The following is a 26,043-nucleotide window of genomic DNA, read 5'->3' as shown; positions in this document are numbered from 1 at the left end:
GGAGAGAGGCAGTAGACACAGTACAAGTGAAATTGTAATACAAATGATCCAAAGAAACACTGAAACACTATGTATTGTAAAGATAAAGGATTTATTTAAATACAGGTAGGCCCAGATAAATCTAGGGGTAACTAAGTACTAAAAGATAAGAAATCACAGTATAAAAACACAACACTATACTTGAAAGTACACAGACCCAAGTATAAACCTTATTTGGAACACCCAACAGTAGTTCTAGGGAAGTCAAAAACTTGTTATACACATTTAGTATAGGTCAAGCCTATTCTTTGGGAGTAAAAGACCAATGGTTACTTTCAGATTACATTCAGTAATACACGGGCAGTAGGCCCTTCTAGTTGTACAGTGACTCTTGGAACAAATCACAAACAGTCAACTGGCCAATATACTTTTGGTGAATAGTGAAATACCTATCTTAGGTGCAGTACAAAGCTATAACGACTTTTGTCATAACACACAGTTATACCAGGTGAGTAAAACCTAAGGATGTAATATACCATTACAGATGCTTTTGAAATCAGGGAACCCCAAATTGAGGTAAGCAATAACTCTGGTAACTTATTTTGGGTGGCACACAGCTAACACAAGGTAAGTAAAACCCACATACTTTAACTTCACAATGAAGGGGAAAGTAAAACCCAATGTCACACTTTACTGAATAATTATTCTAGGTAGGCAACAACCTAAGGTAGACTTATTAAGGACAGGCTAGCAGCAAGTCAGGAGAAGCAAGACCCAGTTGGGGGACACTCATACAGGTATTCTAACAGGACTAACCTGGTGATACCAACAGTTGGAGGACACTCATACAATTACCCTTCAGGAATAATCTGGTGAAACCAACACATTACTTTTGTAAAGAGGCACAACCTAATCACAGGAGAGTGAAATACCTTCACATCTACTTTCATTTAGACTGGCAAAACAGTGGCTAACGAAGAAAATATGTTAACCATACTTTTAAGACTAGTGCATCACACATTCAAGATTAGTAAGACATTTTGTACCTGTTCACTCTTAGAATTACAGTTACCAACCAACTCTTTACAAGTAAGTAGAATACTTGATTTTTTTTCTAGGCCGAAGTCCCAATCCCTTCAAAGTCTTTCCCTTATTCTTGGAGCAGGAGTGTTCTCAGTGGCACAAGAGGGGGTCACTAGGACTAGTGACCAACAGGCAGTGTTAGAATAAGTTCTTTAGTAGCAAAAGTCAGAGTGCCTTAGGAAAACTGGGCAAACAGGTGAGTATTTTACTTTTAGAGTTAGAAGAGGGACCAGGGGCTTCACAGAAGACAGCCCAGCAGGATTCTAGCAGTGGTACTAGGTGCACTGGATGAGGGTCCTCCCAATCACAGAAAACACCCCAAAGCTACACAGAAATCCCAAAAGTCTTAAGGTAAGTATATACCCAAGTCAACACAGTACCTCAGCAATGAAGAAGAGATTGCAGCAGGAGAACTTCAGGGACTGCAGCCAAATATCCAGTCAGTGGATTCCTTTTCCTGGAGACTGAACACAAGACCTCAGAAGGGACTTTGCAGTAGTCTATAGGCAAGATTTCTCTCGTGGCTGAATGCGGTTCTGCGGTTTTGGTGCCTTTTCAAGGAGCACAGAAGACAGAAAATTGCGGTTGAATTCTCATCGTTTTAAAGGTCCAGCACTCTTGTGAGGGGACATTTTGGACTTGATTCTGGTCACTCGAGATACACCAAGATGCCCACGAAGTTTAAGCGAGATTCGGAATTCGGAAGACTGTGCACCGCACAGTGGCAGGAGGTCCCAGGGTATTGGGGTATTGCAAGAATGCAAGGTCGCAGCAACCTGTGGGATGGCTCAAAATGCAGGTCTTATTGAGTCTAGTGGGTCACACCAGGCTCTGGGTTCGGGTCGTCATTTTCAGAGACCCCAGGTCGATTGGAAGGAAAGGCTGCAGCAGGCTCCGGTTAGACAGCAGGCTGTCCGGTCGCTGGAAATCATCCCTGCCGCTTTTCCTTCGTAATCCTCTTCGGTTTTCTGTTCCAGTGGTCGACATGACTTCAGCTTCCAGGTTTCCAGTATTTATCAGGAACTACAGCACAACCTCTGCATTCTCTCCTCGCATTTTTCAAGATAGGGGCGTCTGGTTGTCCTATCAGGACAGCCAGCCCCCCACTGTGATTTGTCCCAGTTGAAGCAAGGTGTAAGACAAAGGATGGGGAAGTTTTGGACTCCTCCCCCACTTCCTGTGCTTACAGACTGACTGGAGCCTGGGCAGGGTGTCCAGGGAACTCCCGCCGAAGACAAAAAAATATCACAAAGGAATTTCCCACCCTGGATGTCAGGGGAAGGAACAAGAAACAACAAGAAACACTAAAATGGCAGAAAAAGAAGACAGGGGCCATTTTGGTAAAACAAGCACCCTTAGGCTGCGGTAAATGTGCACCAAATTAGTAAAAGGTATCACTGCCACCAGCCATTAAAGGTAAGCTTGTCACTGTAACAATTCTGTTACAGTTTTAATGTGAAAGGAGATACCTTGTATCCCTATCTCTCAATCTGAAGTTGTCCTCCTCCTTTCTAAAACACATCCCACTGCTTCTCCCTCTGACCCCATTCCCACCTCCCTCATCCCTAAAATCTACCCCCTCCTCATACCCTATCTTACCTCCTTTTTCAACATCTGTTTATCCCCATCCTCCTTCCCCACTCCTTCCAAGCATGCTACCATCATACCAATTCTCAAAAACCTTCAGCTAATCCCCTTCTTGCCTCCAACTATCGCCCCATCTCTCTTCTACCCTTCCTATCTAAACTTCTTGAGCGCATTGTCTATTCTCAACTTTCCACCTTCATCTCTAACCATTCTCTCCTCCCCTCAACCCAATCTGGCTTGCGCCCTCTGCACTCCACGGAAACCGCTCTCATCTCTGTCCTCAAATCTCTCCGCTCAGCCCGCTACTATAAACATTCCTCTAACCTTATCCTCCTTGACCTCTCTGCTGCCTTTGATACTGTCAACCACCCTCTACTCCTTCGTTCTCTCTCTTCTGTTGGCCTTAAAGACTCTGTACTTAATTGGTTCTCCTCCTATCTTTCTAACCGCTCCTTCTCAGTCTCCTGGGGTGGCCGCACCTCCCCTAGCTTTCCTCTCAACCATGGTGTTCCCCAAGGTTCTGTCCTTGCCCCCTTTCTCTTCTCTCTCTACACTTCCTTCTTGGCTCCCATTATCTCCTCCTTTGGTGTCTCACACCATTTCTATGCTGACAATACCAGCTCTTCCTCTCTTTCTCCTCCTTCTCTTCGGACATCCACCATAAGCTTTCCTCTTGCCTCTCTGCTATTAAATCTTGGATGTCCTCTCACTTCCTTACTCTTAATTCTGACAAAACCGAAATCCTGTTCTTCCCAGCCAACACTCTTCCTGCTACTTCCCCTCCTCCTTTTCTCCCCCCCCCCCAAACCCACTTCTCTCCCCACGCCCGCAACCTAGGTCTCCACATTGACCCCACCTCTCCCTCTCTCGCCACATTTCTCTCACTGCCAGATCTTGCCGTTTCCACCTCCATAACATTCGTAAAGTTCGCCCCTTCCTAACCATTCACGCTACTAAACTCTTAGTCACCTCCCTTATCTTCTCCAGACTCTTCTACTGCTCTACTCTTTTCTTTGGACTCCCCTCCTCGCACTTCTCCCCCCTCAAATCCATCTACCACTCTGCCATCCGCTCCCTCTGCCTTCTCTCTCCTCATGATTCCATCTCCTCTTCTATCAACTCACTAGGCTGGCTCTCTTTTCACTCAGAGCTTAGATTTAATTTCCTCTGTCTAGTCTTCAAATCCCTCTATGCCCTTGCCCCCCCCCACCTATCCTCCCTTCTCACTTTATATACTCCCTCTCGTTCTGTTACGCTCACCTGGTTCCTACAGGGACGTCGGTCGGACCCGGACAGCTGCCGTCTCCACCAACGTGATGCATAGTGCCGAGATGACTGACTGGACTGGCCCGCCTAATCTCGTCTGCCTGATCCGTAGAAGTATTCTCCTGCAGGTGGAGAAAGGGATTTAGCCACCCATGGATTTTAGTGATGCCCCCCTCCAACTGTTCTCGTTCTCCCCTCTTGTCACCTTCGATATCCCCTTTTAGTAACCTCACCTTATGTTTTTAAATGATGAGCTCTCCATCCTACAGGGCATGCAGGGGCGCGTAGATACCAGTTACTTCACTGATTTGAAGGTGCTGGAGGAGTTCCGGAGGAATATTGACTCCGGGGTTTATAAAGTTCAAAGAGTTCAATATGTCCGATGATCACTCTTATTCCATTCCCTTGTTGAATTGCAACTGGTTCAAAAGAATATTGCTTGGAGGCAGCAGATGGCGTTCTGGTAAGAGTCTGTATTACCCAACAATGTCCGGTAAAAGTTGCATGAGTTTAACCTGTTTTCTCCCTTTATAGGTGCGGCAAATGAAGATGAGGCGTATTAAAGGGTAATGCCTCCGGTGGTAAATTAGGTAAGCCTATGGTGGTAAGAGATTGTCTTTGTCGGCTCTCTTAGCTCACCTTGTTGTTTCTTTTGTTTTCCCCCCAGTTTGGCGAAGAAAATGATGGAGGCAGCGCCGGATCGAGAAATGCTATGAGGACTGGTGAGTATGGCGCGGCGCTGCAGCTGGCGATGCGACGCGTGCAGACATAATGTCCTGTTCAAGTTCGAAGACGTGATGGATCCGGAATCAGGTAAGAATAGAAATAAGGTCGGTGTTCTAACCTTTCCTTCTTGTTTCCTCTTTTGCTAGGAGCTCTGGATTCGAGACAGGTGTGGCTGAAGACTGGATGCTGACTGCAGGCACGGTGAGCGTTACATGCTGCTGGATGCAGAATAACGCGAAGCGTGTGTTGCTGATCGGGGCGTGGTTTAAATAGCCTCCAAAGTAGTTCCAGGTAAGAAGTTCCCCAGAACCATACCCAAGTAAAAAATGGTCCCTGTAACAAAATAGTCCCATCCAAGCCTCACGTTGGCTTGGATTCAGTTGCAGCATGGTCTGCATGAGGTAAATAATGTCTATGAGCCTGGCGCCTAAGGCGCCAGGACTGATTTCTATTATGAGCCTGGTGCCTAAGGCGCCAGGACTGAACCCAGACAGCCCCTAGCCGGGGCTGCTGGGGTTTTAATAAATATCTGGATGCCTGGTCCCAGGGCTGATGGGCTTGGTACGGATGCCCGGGGGTAGGCATCATGACACATTCACTCCGTTCTGCGGATCTCTTTCTTCTCTCTCCTCCTCCACCCTGTGCCCCTTCCCGCTTCTTCAAACTTCTCGCTCCCTTCCATTGGAACCGCCTATCCCTTCCTGTCTGCTCTATTACCTCCTACTCCTCAATCCACACTTCTCTAAAATCTTATCTCTTCCACTCACCCCCCTAGCTTCCTTTTTTTCCTCTCTCACTACTGACACTACCTCTTCCTCCCACCCCTTCCCTCACTTAACCCCTCTCTTTTAGCACCTTCATATCAATATTGTAAATTGTTCCTTGTACTGTTCTCTGGTTCTGATTCAATTGTCATGTATTGCTTATTGTATTATGCTTGTTCCTCTTGTTAAGCGCTTTGGATTAAAGCGCTATATAAATACAAATAAATACAAATTGTATCTCCCCAGCACTCCACATAAGGTGGGATGTGCTGGTTTCACAGAATAAAATTAAAAGGGATCCAAAGATCCTTTCTACCCTTGGGAACTGTAGTTCACTCAAGGTTAGCACAAGAATGTTAAATGAGGAGCCCCTGGGCAACCCAGCAACAACAGGCACAATAAGGTGTTAAACATGATAACTTGAACAAGACACTATGGAGAGTCTTAAACATGACATCCATAAAAAGAGTTAAAGATTAGGTAAGTGTGGAAAAAGGTTCCCAGTCACTGAGGTATTAATGAAAAATATCCCACTAGAAAAGCAAAAGGTTCTGGGTTTGAACCAGGAAAGGAAGATTTACCAGCTCTGTGGAAATCATACCTTACAGGAACCATTGTATCTTCACAAGACCGTGTCTCCTCCGGTCCCACGGTAAATGAGTTCTCGCTTCTAACAGGCCCTCCAGTACACCCGCTACATCCTCTCTGGCGTTCCTCTCCTCCGATACACAACGCCTCCAGGCGGTTACCAGTAAGCGTTGTCTTCTTCTTGTATGGCTCGCCGCGGTGACTCTGCCTCTGGGTTTGCTTCCCAAGCTGCGCTCTCTGCAGCTTTCCTCTCCTTCTCCTCACCTACGTTGCATGTGATTTCCGAGTTTAAATGACCATTGTACTAAGCATCACTTTCCTTCCATATTGACCCCGTGCTTTTCTTCTTCGTCTCAGTACTTGAGGCTTTCTGGGACTTGAGGTCCCAAGGATTTTTAGACGGTTTCAAGTTACATTGTTGGCCACTTTTGTAACCATTATAAGCATTAGATGTTAAATGTGTTGTACAGGTGTTATGTACTTCTGAAGAGTAAATAGAGTTCTGTTTGGAAAGTTTAACAAAAGGAGTGTTCAGGGGTTTAGCATTGAAGGGTTCTGAATAGTGGCAACATGCCAAGAGACTCTGGAATTCAGGTTTCTTCTTTACTGGAAAGTGAAGAATACCACGTCTCTCTCGTGGGAGTCACAACCTCCCCCTGACAGCCATCTCCTCCCATGTGATCCATCACTAGGATACCGCCCCCAGGGTAAGGATCAGGTAGCAGCTATCTATGCCTGGCCACATGGGAGGAGACTTTACGCTGGGGATCAGTGATGACTCCATAGGATTCGTCACACCCATCATGAGAGGTTGCTGGCCACAGACTTTGACACCTTGTGGAAGTACTTCATTTTGTTGAAGTACTGGGACCATTGATCCCTCAAAAGCCACTGAAGGGATCACAACCACAGCCTGGCCTCTGGCACCAGAAAAAATCAGTAAACCACGAGCCCTAAGAGGCAGAGGAAGGAAGCCTCTGATAATGCTGTTGTGGTTATGGAAAAGCCTGACCTTCTGTCCGAAATTGGTGACACTCTCCTCGAGAGGAAAAGCCTTTCCCGCCCAGGTGTCCAGGACGGCTCCTATAAATTGGAGCTTCTGTGTTGGTGCGACATGGAACTTCTGGAAGTTTTGAGATAAGTCCAAACTGTGAAGCAAGGAATAGGTTTCCTCGAGCTGCATCAATACCTGCTCCAGAGACCTTCCCCGGATCAACCAGACATCCAGATAAGGGAATACCTGTACGCTGGATGTCCTGAGGTGCGCTGCCACCACTGCCATCAGCTTGGGGAAAACCCTGGACGTGGAGGTTAAGCCAAATGAGAGCACTCTGAACAAATAGCAAGAGTCCCAATGACTAATCATCTCACAAACCGCCTGTGCTTTGGATGGATTGGCACATGAAAATAAGCATCCTGAAAATCCAGCGACACATCAAGCAGTCCTGGCGCTGCAAAGCCCCGAGAATCTCCATCACCCTCCTGAAGTTGTCCTTCCTCAGGAACTTGTTTAAGGCCCTGAGGTCCAGGATAGGATGGAGTCTCCTTCTTTCTTGTGTACAAGAAAGAATACTAGTCTGATCCTCTGTCCTTTGGTGGGACCATTTCCAAAGTACCCCTTAACAGCAGGGCTCATAGTTCTTCTGGGAGCTCCTGCTGCTGGAGAATGGGGGTGGTCTGTTAGGAGTTCTTTTTAAAAAGGGCAGACAGTATCTCCATCTGATGAGCTGTAAGGCTCAGACATCAGACGTTATCTCGTTCCATCTGTCTCAGTGCTCGGAGATTCTGCCTTCAACTGCTAAAACGTGTGGGAAGAACTCAAAGCGGCTTAAATGGCACTGCCACTCCTACCACTGAAGTCTGCTGGCCCTTAGAAGCCCCACTGCCCTGTCCAGAGTGCGAGAAACGCTGTTGGCCACGCTTGGCCTGCAAAAGCTTTGTTTTCCTTCCAAACGGAACATACCATCTCTAGCCCCTGTCTCTATAAGCAAAGCTTAAGGACTGCTTGGTGGGTTGCTACCCCGCTAGCCCTAGAGACTTTCCAACCAGATTTAAGATTTTACATTTTTCTAACGAGTAATCTGCTTTTGGCCCAAACAGATGCTCACCGTCCAATGCCATATCCACATTGGTTTGCACATTGGGAGAAAAACTTGAGCTATGGACGTACGCTGGCCTCAGTTCTGTGGATGTTCCCACGGAACTGGCCTATGCAGTCTGCGGTGTCGTGACCCACCTGCAGAGCCTGACAGGCCACCTCTTTGTCATCATGTACCAAGTCCGAAAAGCCACCTTTCATCTCCTCTGCTGGAAGACGACCTGCCGCCTCGGCTATTGTCATCCACAGAATGTTTAAATATTTAGCGAAAGCACAGGTAGCATGGATTGCCTTCAAAGCCATGCTCACTGGCGCAAAAAGCTTTTTCGCAATGGCTTCAGTCTTTTTTGGATTCTCTGTCCGTGTGCAGATTGGAGGTGGATGTGGCTGGCAATGAACTCACCATTGCGGCTTGGAACACCGACCCTTCTGGAGTCAAGATGTGCTGAAAGAAAAGAAAGACAAGTCTCACCTGCAAGGCTTATATTTCTTAGTTAGCTCAGGGTCCATGGCTGTTGTGGAACATGGCTTTTGCCACAATGAACCAATGGGGTCAGATATGGCCTCATTAAAGGGCAGCCCACTCTTTTCTGCAGGCCTTTATACAGGATGTTGTTGAGTGGCTTGGTCAGTCTAACACGCTGCAAAGCAAGGACTACAGTTTCCACTTTTTTCCTGTACTGTGAATTGGGGTGTACAAAAGGGAATGCCTGCTGCAGGCCGAGGTCAGGTGAGGTGTCAAGCCCACTTGCCTCATGCAGACCTTCCGCCACGGTCAATGTGTCGGCCTATTGGGTGATGTAGCCGGCTTCCCCAACTCCCCCACTCATTGTCTCCATACGAAACGGGACTGCATCCACTTATTTGTTGAAGATTGAACTCATCGAGTGACTCCGGGGCAAACAGACAGTCAGTGCAGATTTTAGCAGACCCGCTTGGAAAAAACCTCTCGACACAGGCGACTTGAGTGTCATCAGCGTCGTTACTGGCTTCATGAATGCTGTGGTTGAGCTCGAGGGCATAGTACCTGATGTGGTCACCTCTGGTGCCTGGACGACCTGTAGTTTTGAGGCCTGAGCCGTACCCGCCGTGGCTTTTTGAAAGAGTTGGAGCACCTAGTTATTAAATGCCCCCACACTCTTCTCTCGGGGCACTGGTAGTAGGGAAGGACCTGCCCTACTCCTCTGATGAACTTGAGTCGTGTCTATGCCAGTGTCGTCTCTTCTTGTGGGAGGACGACGAATGGTGCGACTCGCTTTGGGAATGCAATTGCTTCTTCTGTTTTTTCTGTGCCCGTCCTCCTATCAGAGCCTGATGACGACCCGACAGTCAATCACACAGGAGACTTCGACGGAGGCCGCCCAAGTGCCAATTTCGCCAACAGTTCCCGGATCGCCTTCAGGTTAATTGTTGACAGGAACCGCATTGCTTGATATTGTTTTCCTTCCGGAGACACCACACGCAAATACTGTGTGGGTCCATGATGGACATCTTCGAGCCACAATCCAGACAATCAGTGATGTTTCAAAAATAATTGTTTTCACTGAAGACAATCGCATTCCGAAACAGCGTGCTGAGTGAATGGAAAAAAGGAACACAGATGCTGGGGCGTAGTGACGCAATATATGTACTGCCGACATGACGTTGAACCGCATTAGGCTCCCTGTCAGAAAAGTTACAGAGAAGTTGACGCTGGAAACGATATCTATCAGATGAGGAATCTGCAGGAGAATACAATCCATTAAAGCCTCAATAGATACCTACTTTAACAAAAATATCCCTGAGGAAACCCCAGAGGGGACGGTGTGGGATGCAATGAAGGCAGTTATTCAAGAAGTCATAATACAGCTTGCATCTACTCTCTTTAAGGCCCTGAAGAGGATCACGGAACAAATGGAAACTAAGGTTCTGGAGAAAGAATAGGAACATCCAGTAAAGGGCCCACAAAAAGCATATAAAGAACTCAGGATAAAACCATTTTATTATGCACAAAGCAATAGGGCCAAAAGACTCCTCTCGTACAAATAACCGATAACAAAGACATTTTATGCCTGATGGACGAACAAGGCAAAGCACATTACACAGAACCAGAAAAGATGGTGGTACTTAAAACCGTCTATCTAGAATTGCTCCCTCCACCCCCGAAGAGATGAGGAATTCCAAAAAACACTAACCAACGCAACTCTCTCTCTAACAAATACCTGAAACCGATTATATACAAGTAGAATCTGCCATTAGAAAAGAGGAAATCAAGAAAGCTATTAGGACAACAACCAACTCGAAAGCCCCAGGGCCATACAACCCATTAAGGCACTGTTTTATAAAACATTAATGGGGCAAGTTGTACCTCCAATGAATTCCCTCTTCAACTAATTCCTGAAGACGGGTGACTACGCAATCAATGAGAGAATCTCAAACGTCCTTACCACTCAAACCAGGTTAAACGGCCACCAGGTGTAATTCTTACCGCCTAATTGCCCTCCTTTATTTGGAAGCCAAAATCTCAAAGAAAATACTAACAACCCGATTGATAGAGGTTCTACCCTCAATTATAGGGCTAGTTCAGACAGGATTTATCAGTCATAGGAGTACCCATCAGAAGAATAATTAATCTTTTTGAGAGGAAATGTGGAATCCCCATGATCCTCTTGGCCCTAGATATCACAAAGTCTTCAACAGGGTCAATTATCAACACTACAGTCACCTGGGATTGGGCACAACAATCTTAGTTATGTAATGGCAAATTCTTCTGAGCCCATGGACAAGAATGCAAATTAATAGTGGTTGCTCTCCCAAAATACTTATCTCCTGGGCACCGTGGCAGAGCTGCCCCATTTCCCCATTGATTTTTTCCCTGCCAATTGGACTCCAAGCCAGGAGGATATGTCTTAACCCCAATACATGGAATAGAAATTAAATTTAAAGAGCAAAAAGCTGATCTGTAGGCAGATGATGTCCTCTTAACTATATTGTGATGCTGGAAATGCATTGGAGACACAGGGCCCCCTTATCCTTGTCCTCTACTACCTTAAACTGTGTGTTCTGCTTATTTTGTGCACATGAGTCCAGTCTGGACCCCTGGCATTGCAGATCTTCATTTTCTTCTTGGTAAACAGTAACCATGGGATACCCTTAGGGCACACATGGGCAGGTATACAACCCTGCACCCCTAATGTATGTTTTTGGGCAATTTGTGTTGCCCACAGAGCAGGGTATGGGATTGGTGGCACCTACATGCGGATGTGACAGTGGCTCTAGGTATCCTCCATTTATGGGATACCCAGGCCCTGCCATAGGAACCAATGGATTCCTACACAAAGGAAAGATGGCCTCTTCGTTTCCTTTGCCTTACCCGATTGTTTCTCAAGGTCGTGAGAAGCCCTGGCTCTGTTCCCTTCCATTGAATGGTTGTTGGGTGGAAGGGCCATATATGGCTCTGGGACAGCCTCCAGCCAGACTGGCTGGAGCCTTCACAGGGGCTGCTTGTTGTCGGTACATCCGTGGGGTGGAGCCTACCTGAAGGGAGTGAGTAGACAATATGCATTCTGAGTAGTGAGCGTCTGGGTTTGGTTGTGTGACAATGCCTGAGCCAGCCCTGACAAACTGTAATGAATGCAGTGTGGTGCACTGAAAGCTTGAAAGTAGCCCCAATCCACATCCTGTGTTGAGGGTGTCTGCTGTCTGGTGAATAGCCTAAATGCCTGATTGGGTACTGGCTGCATCAATGTACTTGCATGTGATTGGCTGGTTCAGCCTGGCTCAGCCTGAGTGAATGGGGAATGCTTAGTATAATAGGGGGCCTCACACTCACCACCTTGTCAGAAGCTATAACAAGAAACCTGAAGTAATCTTAAGCCTGCATCCTGGACGCCAGCTGGAGGAAGAAGTCTGCGGTTGCAAATCTTCAAGCAATCCGAAAGCTGCTGTGCTGACTCAAGGATTGAACCAGAGAGGATCTGGATAGGCAACCTCTTCCCAAGCTACGAGGGAACATTGTGCAACTGTTGCTCTTCACCAGAAGTCTCCTGGAGGCCAATCCTGTGTGCCAGCTATCCGGAGAAGGGATCTGCATGGGTTCAGAAGAGTGCCTGAACCTCTTGAAGCCAAGATGCTCATCTGTGTCACCCAGGGTCGGGACAAGTGTTTGTGACCGTTGGAAGCCAGGTTGCTGAGTACATCCCAGAAGAGGGGGTACCCTGGCATAGTGCTGCTCGACACCCAGAGCTGCAAAAGTTCAGAATCTCTGAAGAATCCTTCAAGGTACATCCTTGCCACGACAGCTGTCCACTTGTCCACACCGGAGAAGGGTCAGGGTCGCTGCCTGCAGTGTTGTGTCCGCAGTTGGGTTTCCCCACCACCAAAATCTAAGGAAGACCTCCCGAGTATGCAGAATATGTGAGGGTCCACAGACCAGTCCAGTCCGGTGGTCGTGTCCAGGTCACCAGAAGCTATCCTGAGGTCTGAGCTGTGGCTGCATCACCGAAGAAATGAAAGGCAGTAAACTGCGGAATCCCCAAACCCGACACCTATTCTGCAACTGCACCGTGGCGACGGAAAGTCATCCAAGGCACCAAAGGTCTTTTCTTCAGCCACGTCTTGTCGTAGTCCACAGCAAGTTTCACCTTTGCAGGACATCCACAGCCGGAGGAACAACCCGCCAACGGAGACCACTGTGAAGACCGAAAGTGTTGCCTTTCGGACACCGCTTGGTTCCTTTCTTCTCGCCATCGACATTCCAGTGATGACGCCTTCAAAAGGGGGTTCATCCTCGAGGGGTCAAGTAATGCCAAGAAATTCCACCACTTCGCCTGCCAAGGTACTGTGACGACGAAGAGCATCTTCCATCCTCAGGAATCATCCAGGGGTCCCAGATCCGTCTTGGATCCTGTTCTCCTGTGGCTTCCCATGTACTTTGGGGTAGTGGGTCCTGTAAAAAGAGCATTATTGAACATATTTGGACAGGGCTGTAATATACCAGATGAAGTACACCCTCACCTTTCCCTTACAGGTTGCCCAGGTTGGGGGTGGGGGATTCTCACACAGTATTCTCCATCTACTTTAAAGAAAGCATTCCGCCAATGTTCCTAATCTAACCTGCCTTCCTATAGTAATGTCTATGCAATTACCCAATGATTTATGATTCCTATGCTTTTTAATAAATGCCAGCATTTGGTGCATTCTAAATTGAATCTAAGGTATATTGTGGTAGTACATAGATGTGTATATATTTATTATTAGCATAGTGTTGCCGGAGTACAAAGTGTGTTATTAATTGATGTATATATTTACTTGAACCTCAAATTTATATCACATAACATAGTGTGTAGACATTCCTTTGTGTGGGCTTGGGGATTCACTGTACTTAAGAACCAGCCTGCATCACCTCCTGAGAGTCTCAGCCGGTCTGCTCGTCCAACGTTGCCAATGGAGAGCCTTGGCTGGGGTGTTCTGTGCCTCTGCCCCAACTGAACAGGGGGCAGATATACAGATATTGCCTCCAGTCTTTACAGATCTCCAATAACAAAAAACTCTCGCCATACTGCTCAATGAACCCGAGGCCCTCCAGGCAGCCTCAGGGGTTCCTGATCAAGGACATCAAATCCATTCATCTGAATACCTCTGAATCCACAAACACTATACAATTACTTAGCCAAAACACCCATTTGGAGTAAGAAAAACTGGATTATATGTGCACTAAGCTCACCCCTTCATAGGAATCGTTTTACCAGGCTAACTTCCCTTCCATCTTCAGCGAACTTAAAAAGGGACCTGGCAAAGTGAATAAGAACAAGAAATCTCATGGGTCAGCTGTATCACAGCAATAAAGATGGATATTATCCTGAGGCTGTTGTATACAGTCACTGCCTCAACATTCAAAATCCTGACCCAACCAATCTCTGTACTTCTTAAACATACAATGGAAGTCCCAAGGGATGATTGCAAGCCTACGGTTAAATAAAGCAGTACTTCTCACTAACGGACATAATGGTGGGTTAAACTTCCCTGACCCTCAGGGATGTACAGCAAGGTCTATTATCTCATTTGATGGTGTGGGACAGTGATGAACAGCTTTCTCTACTTCCACCCAATGGGCTATCTGCAACATAAATGCCCCTACGAAAGGTAACTTTTCCCCGACAAGGCGAACGTTTACTTCACTTGATTCTCTTAGTGGCTTTAGACTGCATACTGCATCATTAAATGTGCACTGACCCCCTATGCCGAGGCTCATCCCCAGGCTAAAATGCTGATGTGTCCCACAGCACATATTATGAGCAGATTTTCTTGGTAAACGGTGCTATCCTACTTAAGCAATATGCCACAATCAAGATTTCCAGTGTGAGACCTCACTTTGTCCTTTTAAGATAAGCCGTGCAGTTTAGATTTTAAGATAGATGACCGGTTGGGACTGTCATTTCCAGGAGAAATCCCACCATGTCGCTCTACTGTATAAAATCACAATCCTACACGTTCTTACACAATGTTTCCCTGATCATGCTGCTGATTTTAGAGTAATCACAATAGATTATTTTAGAGAAATCCCACCATACTATGCTCATGTTCTCTCTGTGGATGAAGAAACAAAACTTATCCTTTCCTTCAGATGGTGTATTATAATGATTTTTTCATTAAGGTCAGACATTTTTTAAAATAATTTATGGAGGCAGTAAAACTGACACAAAAAAAAACACTGAATGGAATTAATACGTAGAAAGGCAGACTACAATGAATATGCTCCTATGGCAAATGGCGGTTAAGAGGGAAATAAGGGAACCATTGACCATCATACCAAATCCAACAGTTTCAGGAAAACATCTGAGATGTAGCCAGATATCAGCTATAAATTGACAATCAGAACATTTGGGGTCTAACACTGTGTTTTATAAGAGTTAAATATGATGGGCACAGTGGGCATGACGACATTGAAGCCACCGGTTTATGCTTTGGTCTATCCCTCGTTGCCAATGGAATGTTCAACACACAAATTAATAGGAGAAAAGGAACGGAGGGCAAAGGAAACAGGCACACATGCCCACTAGACACCTGTCTGCAACGGGATCGCTCTGACAGAACAGTATCATTCTATGCATTTAACACACACAAAGGCAATTATGGTCAGAGAAATAAGGAGATTGAATTTGTTAAGAATCCCCAAGTCTGCAACAGTGGGCAGCGGTTTATGACTTACAAAGCATATCGTTATATGTTCTAACTACAGGGTTTACTTGGAGAGTATTATGTACTAAGATAAGGACATAATTCCAAACAATTCAAGAGAAGATTTAAAATAGATACCTCAGAGAGAACTCAAATGAATTGAACAAACAGGGCTTTGTTCGGGTATCATTATAGTTTCTGAAACATTCAGCACTTCAAGCACAATGGAATGGTCCCTGTTGATTGTAAAGGAAAGCTAGAAACAAGTTGTCCCCTAGCATATTTTTCTATGTCTTTCCTTAGTTACTCCTCTGTACTCCTCTGTTGGTTTATTCCACTGGTGATTGATGGTTTTAGGTTTTGTACAACTGCTGCAACTCCACCCTAATTTCCATATGCAAGCACCTGAAAGCAAATTATTTGTGTGTGTCGCTCTTCTGTATAAAATAACAATCCTACACGTTCTCACACAATGTTTCCCTGATCATGCTACTGATTTTAGAGTAATCACAATAGATACATGAGGCCTTTGGTCAATTAATAGTCCCTGCAACTTATGGATTTTCATTAGTCAAATCAGCCAACAAAATTTTGCTTCCAACCACAATTGTTCGTCTACTGCAATGCCAGGAAAATGTATCTAATGCATAACTCCCTTCACACATACATTAGTATGATTTTGATGGAGCCAAAAGATTGCAGCAGCACAATCCGAGCAGATCTATTGCACTCATGGACTAACACTTAAAACACACTGCAGTCATACACTATTCCAACCACACACTTCGGCTCAAGGACAAGCCCACGGATATACCAGGGGACAGTAGTGGCAGATGTCCACTAACCAAATACCAATGAACACAGACCATGATAATAAGAGCTGACCAGTTTAAATTTAAATTATGCATTATCTTTATATTGGCCTGCTCTTTGCATTCCGTGATAAAACATGAGATAAATGTATTACTTACTTCTGGGCAAGAGTAACAAGGAACTTAACACACTGATAGCAGCGACTGCTGTCAACATGATTGCTGTGATGCATTAGAGCTGCAAAAAAATAAAAGAAATGGTAACATCAAATTAAAATGAGAAAGAAATCGAAAGACTGCCGAATATCCGCAAGTTGCCCGTAAAAGGCAAAGCTACTTTAAATGTTGCCATACTAGCTTAACGTGTGGTAAGGTGGAATTTAAGATCTACACATGCATTCCCCATACATTACTTCACAATGAGTCTTCAACAGGATTTAACCTAAAGAAAAAATTACTTACCTTTGGTAGTGTTCTTTCTGGTGGACATTTAATTCCTCCCACGGATTCCTCATCTTCGAAATTTCTCCCAGTCAATGCATTCTTCACCAGAAAACTCAGGTGGTGCCATTCGTCTCTGTCCTTGACCATCTCCTCTCTGAGGTTCTGTCTTGTGCGGATCATCAGCGTGCACGTACAGAGCCAATGGCACCAATGTCTTCAGGTCTGCCTTTTTCCACACCATTCAATGCAAGGGGAGGGGGGCGAAAAATAGACAAAGCTTGGCTTGCTCACACGTCAATTCATAACGATGATAGTTCCATTAAAATTAGAGGAAAAGATGGGAGGGGAATGAGGAATCAGTGGGAGGAATTGCGTGTCCAGCAGAAAAAACATTCGGAAAGAAAGGAAATTGTTCTGGTAATGGACACATTCCTCCCATGGATTCCTCATCTTTCAAAGACTCCAAATTTGATCAACATCAATCGAAAGTGACGGGTATGGAACTATGAGTTTAAGTTACCATAGTCTAGAGGTGTGCATTCTATCATGGAATATTGTGGGAGCAGCCAAAAACATGCCAGATAACGATTGGACGGAATGTGTAAGATCACACCAGATCATATGCTGAGTCGTGGGGGTCATAGACAGGTTTGCTTCATTTAAAGTTCAAGGGCACAAAGGGCCGGAAGGGAGACCGAGCGGGGGCTTACTAGTTTGGATAGATGCCTCATTAAATACTGCAAACAATTACATATTGGAATTACATTCAAAACTAATCGATGGACAAGAATTATTATTAATAAAAATGTATAACAGGCCATCGAATGGGAATAGTTTGACCATCCTTACCCAACTCCAGGCAAGTATAGAATCTTGGAGGAACACTCACCCAATAGATACCAACAATTTTCAAGTTGGGGATTTTAATATGCACTTTGAGGCCCTAGAATTGACAGTAGGGATATTTAATGAGGAAGATTGGGCCTGGAATGTCCCAGACCTAGTAGCATTATCACCCAGTAGCAGTATTATCGGAAAAAGACAGAATAAACATGATCTGAAATATGCTGGAACATTTGCCACCCTCATGCTCAGAGGTTGCAACGGTAGAGGACACGGAGATCAACCGGCTAAGCCAATTTATGTCAGCAGGGGTTAGCAAAACCATACAGACTATGTATTAATTAATTTGGATATGTAGGATGACCTAAAACTCTTCTCGATAATAGGCATATGGTTAAATTAGATGCTTTTGATAAAGAAGTGTCCCTACCAAATCTTTATGAAGGAATATTACCGTGACTGAAAATCTTATTAGGTAATATTTTCCTTCACAATGAAAAGATTAAGTTACATGAAGAGGTAGTGTCACAAACAGCACCACTATTTATAAAATTAAGCACAAATATTAATAAGAGAACAGTAAAAAAAGACCCCATGGTTTGATAAAGAGTGTCGAGAAGCTAAACAACAACTACTGGCATGTGTCAAAGAAGGGGCGGGAAAGGATATTATTGCAGTCAGAGTGTGAAGACAAACCTATAAAAAACTACTGAAAAAAAGGAGACGGAATGGGCCAAACTATAGACATCATAAAGGAGAAAGAAAGTGCACAATTCTGGAGGCTAATAAGCAAAGGACATGCGGAAGATGTAACAGTAATCCAAGGTAATACACCAGAGCCAACATGGTATGATCATTTCCAAGGATTATATGCAGAAGCACGCTTGATTAATCAGCAGACTGGTGTGAAGGGATGTTACAGAATTTAACTTCTACACATCTAATTTTCTCGATAAACGAGATTAACGTGGCCATAGAGGCTCAAAAAAATAACACCCAATGCCCAGATAGAATACCGGCAGATATGTATAAGACAATCTCTTATCTGGGAACCTTATTCTATATCTTCATTGTCCTAATCAATGGCATGTTTTAGTATCTTGTATGGAGGAATCATGGAAGGACCTGGCACTGCGTGAGGCACATATGGAGACAACGTAAAGAAGAGCTTTGTCTTGGAAGGGTACCAGAACAGTCCCGTGGACGAGGGGGTGCTGCTGTAACCGAAGACGTAGTCGTTGTTGGACCATGTGTACGGAAGGAACCTTTAGAAGCAGAGATCATAGACTATGAGGAATGCTCTGTGGTTGTGGACGAGATAGCGGTAGCCATGGCAGTAGCTGAAGGAGGTTGTTGCACTGCCAACAGGGTTGTCGTCGATGAAGCCGTGGGAAAAGTCATTGACGGAGTGGGAGGACTTCACATGTTTATGCCCCGTCGACGGATGCTTTTTGGTAGCAGTAGACAAAGAGGAAGCTTAAGCCACCAGGACTTTCTGAGCGGGGATGGATGGGAGGGTCGATGAGTTTCCGCGCAGCAGAGCTGGATGATGGATATCTATCAAGATGAGGAATCTGCGGGAGAAAAGCAATCCACTGAAGTGAATTTATGGTGGTTTAAGGTGAAACTATGCAGTAGTTTTTAAATAATTTGATCAAGAAAGGAGTGCCTCCTGTCCCCATAATCTTGCATGCATCTCCCATGTAGCAGTGAGGCTCTCCAAAACGAGGCGTCTGCCCCCTCGGGCCACATCCAGGTTGCAATGCTTTGCAAACGTGTGGAGAGATGACCAAGTTGCAGCCGGGCAAATCTCTGCACTGGTACTCCCCCTTGCAGTGCAGAGGAAGTAGACACACCCCTAGTAGAGTGCCCTCTAATACCTGTAAGCATGTCCTGCTTTCTCGCAGCATTCAGTAATACAAAAGGCTATCGAGCTGGGTATTGTTTGCTTAGTCACTGCTAGCACCATCGTGGAATGTGAAAAAGCAACGAATAACTGTTTGTTCCTTCTGAAAGCTGCCATCCTAGCCATGTAAAAGCTCAATGTACTCTTAGTGTCGTCCAGTGCAGTCTCTCCTCCCCTTTGGAAGGATGAGGTGGTGGATAAAATACTGGCAACTCCACATTGTGAGATCTGTGGAATTCTGCGTTCACTTTAGGCAAAGACTTCGGATAGAGCTTCATAGAGGCTTTTTCTCTGAAGAATTTCAATAATGGAGGTTTCCAGGAAAGAGCTTGAAGCTTGCTGATGTAAAGGTCACCAAAAAGGCGGTCTTCCGAGTGAGCCGCCTAAGGAAAGTATGTGGTTTGAAAGGGCTCAAACAGAGCTGCCATCAAAAATGAAAGAACCAAATTCAGATTGCAGGCCTGAACCACAAAAGGCACTGGCAGAAAAGTATTGGCAAGGCCCTTAAGAAACTGGCCAATCACTGGTATCGAAAAGAAAGAACCTTGATCCGGTGACCTCAAATAGCCCTTGACTGTGCCTATCTGTAGTCCCCTTGACTGTGCCAATCTGTAGTCCTGACGAGGCCTACGACAGGAGGAATTCCATCATGGTGGAAATAGGACGCAAGATGCACAAAGAGACCTGGTGGAAGGCCTAAGTGCAGCCAGCAGCACCTCAAGCACCTCCACTTACAGGCTCATATCTCAGCCTCTCAAAGGCACGCACAATATAGGATATATGGCATTTATAACGCGCCTATGCACAAGAGTTTCAAGGGGCAACAAGGCAAGGGGGTGGAGGATGGACAGGTGCAGGACAAGGAATCAGGAAGCAACAAGTAGTGCAGCCAACGGGTGGCAAGCGAGAGTGTTAGAAGAGCAGGCAACCAGTGTCAATAAGTGCAGGAGAGTGGACTGCAGGGTTATAGATACAGACCGCAAGTACAGGAAGTGCCAAGAGGCAGTGCATGTTTGCAGCTGGACAGGCAGGGACCTGGGCGAGGGAATCAGACAGTAGATCAGCAGGGGCGAGTAAGAGAGAAGGCAGAAGCAAAGAGGAAGGTCTTGAGGTGCTTCCGGAAACGGAGATGGTTCTGCTCAAGTTTCAGAAAGGCAGGTAAACTGCACCAGCCAAAGAAAGATATCTGGCCCATACTCGTTGTTAGGGAGAATTCTCTGTTTAGGCTGAATTTCCCTCCCTAGTGAGTCCCCCAGCAGCTTTGCTGGATTTCTGGGGTTTAATTTTTTCTCCTGCCAAGAGTGAGACTCTTTTACCCTCACTCTTAGACATGTTGAACTGTGTTATCTTGGACAAACCTTGTGTTGAATGGGCTATGGGGTCTTTTACTCCATAGGGCCTCATGTATTTTTGTGATGTGGGTTACACAGCACCCTCTGTGCCGTGACCCAGGGGTGTCCTAGGGACTCCCCAACATAGACTCCATACCCTGGGACTGACTACTGTCTCCCAGGGCATGTAAAGTCACCAAAGACTTTGCTAGTCTTGAATCCTGAACAGAACCAGTACAAACCATCATATTGTGGACGTACTGGCTGGGGCAATTCGATTGCCCCAGGGTCTGTTAGTCGAGGGGGCACGTCTCCGTCCCCCCTGATCGAGTTTTGGCTGGTGGCAGTGGAAACTACTTTTTATATTCGACCGCGAATATTTCCCTATGGGATTTCCCATTGTTTTAGGCTAACACATTTAATTATTTATTTACGGTAGCCTTAAACATACCGCCGGTTTATATATTTATTTTTATAACTCCGGTTGGGACTTTTTGCCAAAACTTGATTCTAAAATGGCGTTGGTGTTCGCCTCTGTAACTCTGACCCAAAGTGGAGCCCTTTGTTCCACTTTTGGCGGGCTTCTCCACAGAAGCCCTCCAAAGTGGTGCCACTCTGTCTGGGGTACTTAGGAGGGGTGGAGGGGGGTTTAGGCACCCTGGACTGAGTTACCTAGGTAACTCAAGTCGCACTCCGTCCTGATTGGCCCAAGTGGTGAGCCGGCCGGCTCACCACTTAGCATGTTTGAGTGACAGCTAGGCTGGGTGAATGGGGGTTTGCTGCATAAAAGCAGGGCTTTGGGGACTGGAACTTCAGAAGTCGCCACAGGACCAAGAATCCGACGAGGGAAGAGCTGAGCCGACCTGCTTCGACGACACCACCCGGTGGAGCCCTGCTGAACCGTCTCACCACTTTTCCCGACGACCGAGGAGAACTCTTAACGGAGTGGCTCCTTCCCTTGACTGGTGGGGACAACCAGTTTTCGCCTTCTTTTCGCTTCTCGAGGTATCTCGTGGCCGCCTTGCCAGTGCCAAGCACCCCGGCAACCGGAACCCCACCACTTTTACCCCAACCACGAAAGTCGGTACGACCCTTTAACCGGAGGACTCCGCGGCTGGTTTCTTCCCGGGCAGTGCAACGACCCTCTTCTTCTGCTCTTCAGCGAGAACTTCTTCTCCCCTGACCGACGTCGAGCCCTGCTGCCACTGCCTGGAACAACTGCCACCGCTGGAGGATCCTTTCCGCTTAAGGTACCGTGTTCCGCCTGGCTTCCCTTGCTACCGACTGTACGGGGTAGATTTAGCCCCCGGCTTTCGAACCTGGGAGAGCCTGGGACACCCTGGCTAAACTTTCTAAGCCACTCTAACCTCTTTCTAACTCTTTGCAAGACTTTGAATCCCTAATAACGGTGTGATCTTGGGCACATTTTCGCTCCGGCTACTCTAAGAGTGGGCCCTGCCTAGTGACTTTTGCTCACCTGTGACTTTGTGCTTCTTTGAGCCTATTGCAAGTGTTCTGGACCTTAGAGTGGTGTGTTTAACCCATTTCTGCTTTTTCTCTCCCTTTCTTGGAAACTACTAGAGTGTCATCTAACGTTAAGCACTCACCTCTGTTTTAATTAAGTGGTGTTAACCTAGAGTTGTCTAGTTAGGAGAAAGGATTGAATCTACTTTCGTTATAACTGTGTTTAAAGTGTTTACTATATTTTGCTAGAGTGTTTTTTTTAACTTATGTGTATTTTAAATAAATAACTATATACTTTTGAAACCAAGCTCTGGTCAGTGTTTGCTTGTGCTATTGTGTGTTGGTACATATTGTGTATACTTTGCATACTGCCTAACTCTTCTTGAGAGAAGTCTGACTGCTCAGCCACAGCTACCAGGTAAATCTGGGTGGTACAGACTGCTACCAAAGGGGTTTACTGCTCTACCTGTAGTCTTAAATCTTTTGCAGTGTTCCCCAAGGGAACTGCACAGGTTTCTGCCTAACACTGGTGTACAGCGGTGGGATTTGTATTGAGTATACATTTTATTGTGCTTTAGATACCTTAGTGCAACTAACCACAAAGCTTAGCACTGAAAAAGTAAAACCTCTAACATGTCAGTTATAGAAAGCTATAGTCAAGAGTCCCTTGCAGCCAAAACTGCTGATTGTTTAAGAGTGCTCTGTAAACATAAGGATCTCCTGACTAAGGGCAAGAAAATGGAGCTGATTGAAAGATTGTTAGCTAACCAAAGTCTGGGTGATGGTTCAGAGGAACCTACCACTCCAGCAACTGTAGATGACAGTGTTGAAATTGACATGGAGCAAAATGTTGATGATTCTGAGGAAGAGTCAGAAGAGGAGGGTGAGGCTGTTGTAACTGTCCCCCCTAGGCCTCTGCCTGCTCTACCTGCTGTGCCTACTGGACCTTTACCAGGTCCCACATTTAGTCCTCAGTACTTTGAACTGGAGAAAATGAAGCTAGAATTGGAGTATAAGAAACTTAATGCTCAAACTGACAAAGAACTAAGGCTAAGGGAAATGGAGCTCAAGTATGACTTAGAAATGAAGAAATTATCTGTTGAGAATGTTTCTCTCTCTGGCTCCTCTAGAAGTTCCAGTCCTAAAAGACCCCGGATGCCTAAAGAATTGGTTGGTATGTATGAGCCTAAGTTGGATGTGTTGGATTGGTTGTCTCTGTTTGAATATAATCATGGGCTCCAGAACATCACAGGAAATGACTTACTCACCTGGTTGTTCTCTAGGCTTCCCCCTGTTGCAACTGATGTGGTAATGGAGATGGGGGAGGAGGATAGGAAGGACTATGAATGTGTGAAACTAGCTTTGATAGCTAGGTTTGGGAAGACCCCTTCCCAGTATCTTAAGAGGTTTAGGAACCTCAAAAAGCATGATGGTACCCCTTGGGCTACCTGGGTGAGTGAATGTTTGAAAAACTTAGAGGGATGGATTAAGGGTTACAAGGTGAACACTTATGAAGGTATGAAGAATTTGTTTATGTTGGAGACTATTTATGATGCCTGCTCTCCTGAGCTCAGACAACACTTGGCTGATTCCAGGGAATTAGATTCCCGGAAACTAGCTAAGGCTGCTGACTTGTGGGTTGCCAACAGGGCCACTCACAAGGATTCTGGGGTAACTCAGAAGAAGGATGGGGAGAAACAGTCTAAAAAGGACTCCAAAGAGAATTCTAATAATTCCTATCCCAAAGAGGGCCCCAAACCACAAAATAACCAGGGTAAGCCACATGGGAAACCTAGTCAGGCTACTGTACCTTCTGGCCACAAGCCAGAAGGAGGTCAGAACAAGCCACCCTTCCAGAGAGCATTTGGACAATGCTATGTCTGTCAGGGTACTGACCATATCAAAGGAGATCCCAAGTGCAAGGGTAAACCTGCAGGGATCAGCACAGTCTCCTTAGCCTTCACTCCTGAGGATGAAGTACAGATGGCTAGTGCCCACTTTGAACTCTTTGCTGAAGAACCCTTGGGTCCTCAAGCAACTGTAAACTTAGAGCCTATGGGTCTGGTTAGTCCCCAGAATAGGGTTGTGTATAACTCCCTACCTGTTAACTCTAAGGTGTATTATGTGGACAGTGTTCTTGTCAATGGCCAGGATACTCCTGCCAGGAGAGACACTGGGGCCAGCAGAACAGTAGTGGATGAAAGCTTCTTTCAACCTGAGGATGTGGCCAAAGCACCCAAAGGTCCCACTAAAATGTCTGGAGGCCCTGTCCAAATGGTTCCTATTCTACCAGCCCTCATTCAGTGTAACAACATGACAGTGAGGATCCCTGTCAGTGTTCAGACTGAGGTACCTGGGAAGGTCCTGTTGGGGAATGACCTAAGAACTCTAGGAGTAGTGTCACATACCCCCAGGCCTCCCAGTATGGAGAAGCAGAACTTAACCAAATTGGCTAGACAGGCTACCTTGAAGGACCCTTCTAAGCCTGTGGGACCCTCTACTGAGAACCCCACTACAAGCCCTGGTGTTAGTAAGTTGACCTCTAACCCAGGCACATTTCAGGATAGTATGCTAGGAACATGGGAGCCCCAACCAAGCTCCACCCTTGTTCCCCTAGTTTCCGAGTCTCTGACCCCCCCTGCTTCTGAGGAAGAGGTGGATAGACCAACTAGGCCCCTATCTGGACCTGAGAGAACTGGTAATTCTCAGTGCTGGTGGAAAACCAGAAAAGAAAAGTCTAAGGCCAAAAACCTTCGGACTGTTGGACCTTCTACTGAAGACCCCAACTCCAATCCTAATATTAGGGGGGAAACTCCTAAAATAGGTAAAGGTAGATCTAAGAGGAAGGGGAAGCAGGTACATTGCCTAACCCCAACCCCTCCAACCAAGAGGCCTAAGACCCAACCTGCTCCCACAAGAGAGGTGGTGAGGAACCTTGGAGGCCCCTCTAGATCTAAGGGAATCCTTTATAAGGACCCCTTCAAAAAGCCTAACATAGGTTCAGAAGTTGTGCCAACTTCTGAGGGACTGGTCAACCAGATCCCCTATAACAAAAAGACTGATGTTCCTCAAAGGGTCTGTAGGTCCGTTAGCTTGCAAAAGAAAACCTTTGAGTTCTCCATTGAACATAGGTCAAGGTGTCACCATCAAAATGCTGATGGACTCTCTAGGATGTATATCATCGACTAGAGGTATGAGGTTCATCCAGGAGTGGATTAAATCCTCCTGTCCCTTAGTCTGGGGGGGGCGAGTGTTAGGGAGAATTCTCTGTTTAGGCTGAATTTCCCTCCCTAGTGAGTCCCCCAGCAGCTTTGCTGGATTTCTGGGGTTTAATTTTTTCTCCTGCCAAGAGTGAGACTCTTTTACCCTCACTCTTAGACATGTTGAACTGTGTTATCTTGGACAAACCTTGTGTTGAATGGGCTATGGGGTCTTTTACTCCATAGGGCCTCATGTATTTTTGTGATGTGGGTTACACAGCACCCTCTGTGCCGTGACCCAGGGGTGTCCTAGGGACTCCCCAACATAGACTCCATACCCTGGGACTGACTACTGTCTCCCAGGGCATGTAAAGTCACCAAAGACTTTGCTAGTCTTGAATCCTGAACAGAACCAGTACAAACCATCATATTGTGGACGTACTGGCTGGGGCAATTCGATTGCCCCAGGGTCTGTTAGTCGAGGGGGCACGTCTCCGTCCCCCCTGATCGAGTTTTGGCTGGTGGCAGTGGAAACTACTTTTTATATTCGACCGCGAATATTTCCCTATGGGATTTCCCATTGTTTTAGGCTAACACATTTAATTATTTATTTACGGTAGCCTTAAACATACCGCCGGTTTATATATTTATTTTTATAACTCCGGTTGGGACTTTTTGCCAAAACTTGATTCTAAAATGGCGTTGGTGTTCGCCTCTGTAACTCTGACCCAAAGTGGAGCCCTTTGTTCCACTTTTGGCGGGCTTCTCCACAGAAGCCCTCCAAAGTGGTGCCA

The 26,043-nt window shown here is 45.9% G+C and overlaps 1 protein-coding gene across 2 annotated transcripts in view; it reads right to left on the bottom strand.

Moving 5' to 3' along the window:
* Window positions 1-26,043, bottom strand: part of USP24 (ubiquitin specific peptidase 24) — a 2,799,104-nt gene that overhangs the window by 121,462 nt on the left and 2,651,599 nt on the right. For both annotated transcript variants that reach the window (XM_069642114.1, XM_069642115.1), the window contains exon 63: window positions 16,221-16,299. In XM_069642114.1, the coding sequence (XP_069498215.1) occupies window positions 16,221-16,299 (79 nt within the window). The remainder of the gene's footprint in view (window positions 1-16,220; window positions 16,300-26,043) is intronic.

This window comes from Ambystoma mexicanum, chromosome 1q (genome assembly GCF_040938575.1).
Source record: "Ambystoma mexicanum isolate Mex_15411 chromosome 1q, UKY_AmexF1_1, whole genome shotgun sequence".
Lineage (NCBI taxonomy): Eukaryota > Metazoa > Chordata > Amphibia > Caudata > Ambystomatidae > Ambystoma > Ambystoma mexicanum.
The sequence above is the reverse complement of the archived record's forward strand: the minus strand, read 5'-3'. Positions and strand labels throughout refer to the sequence as shown.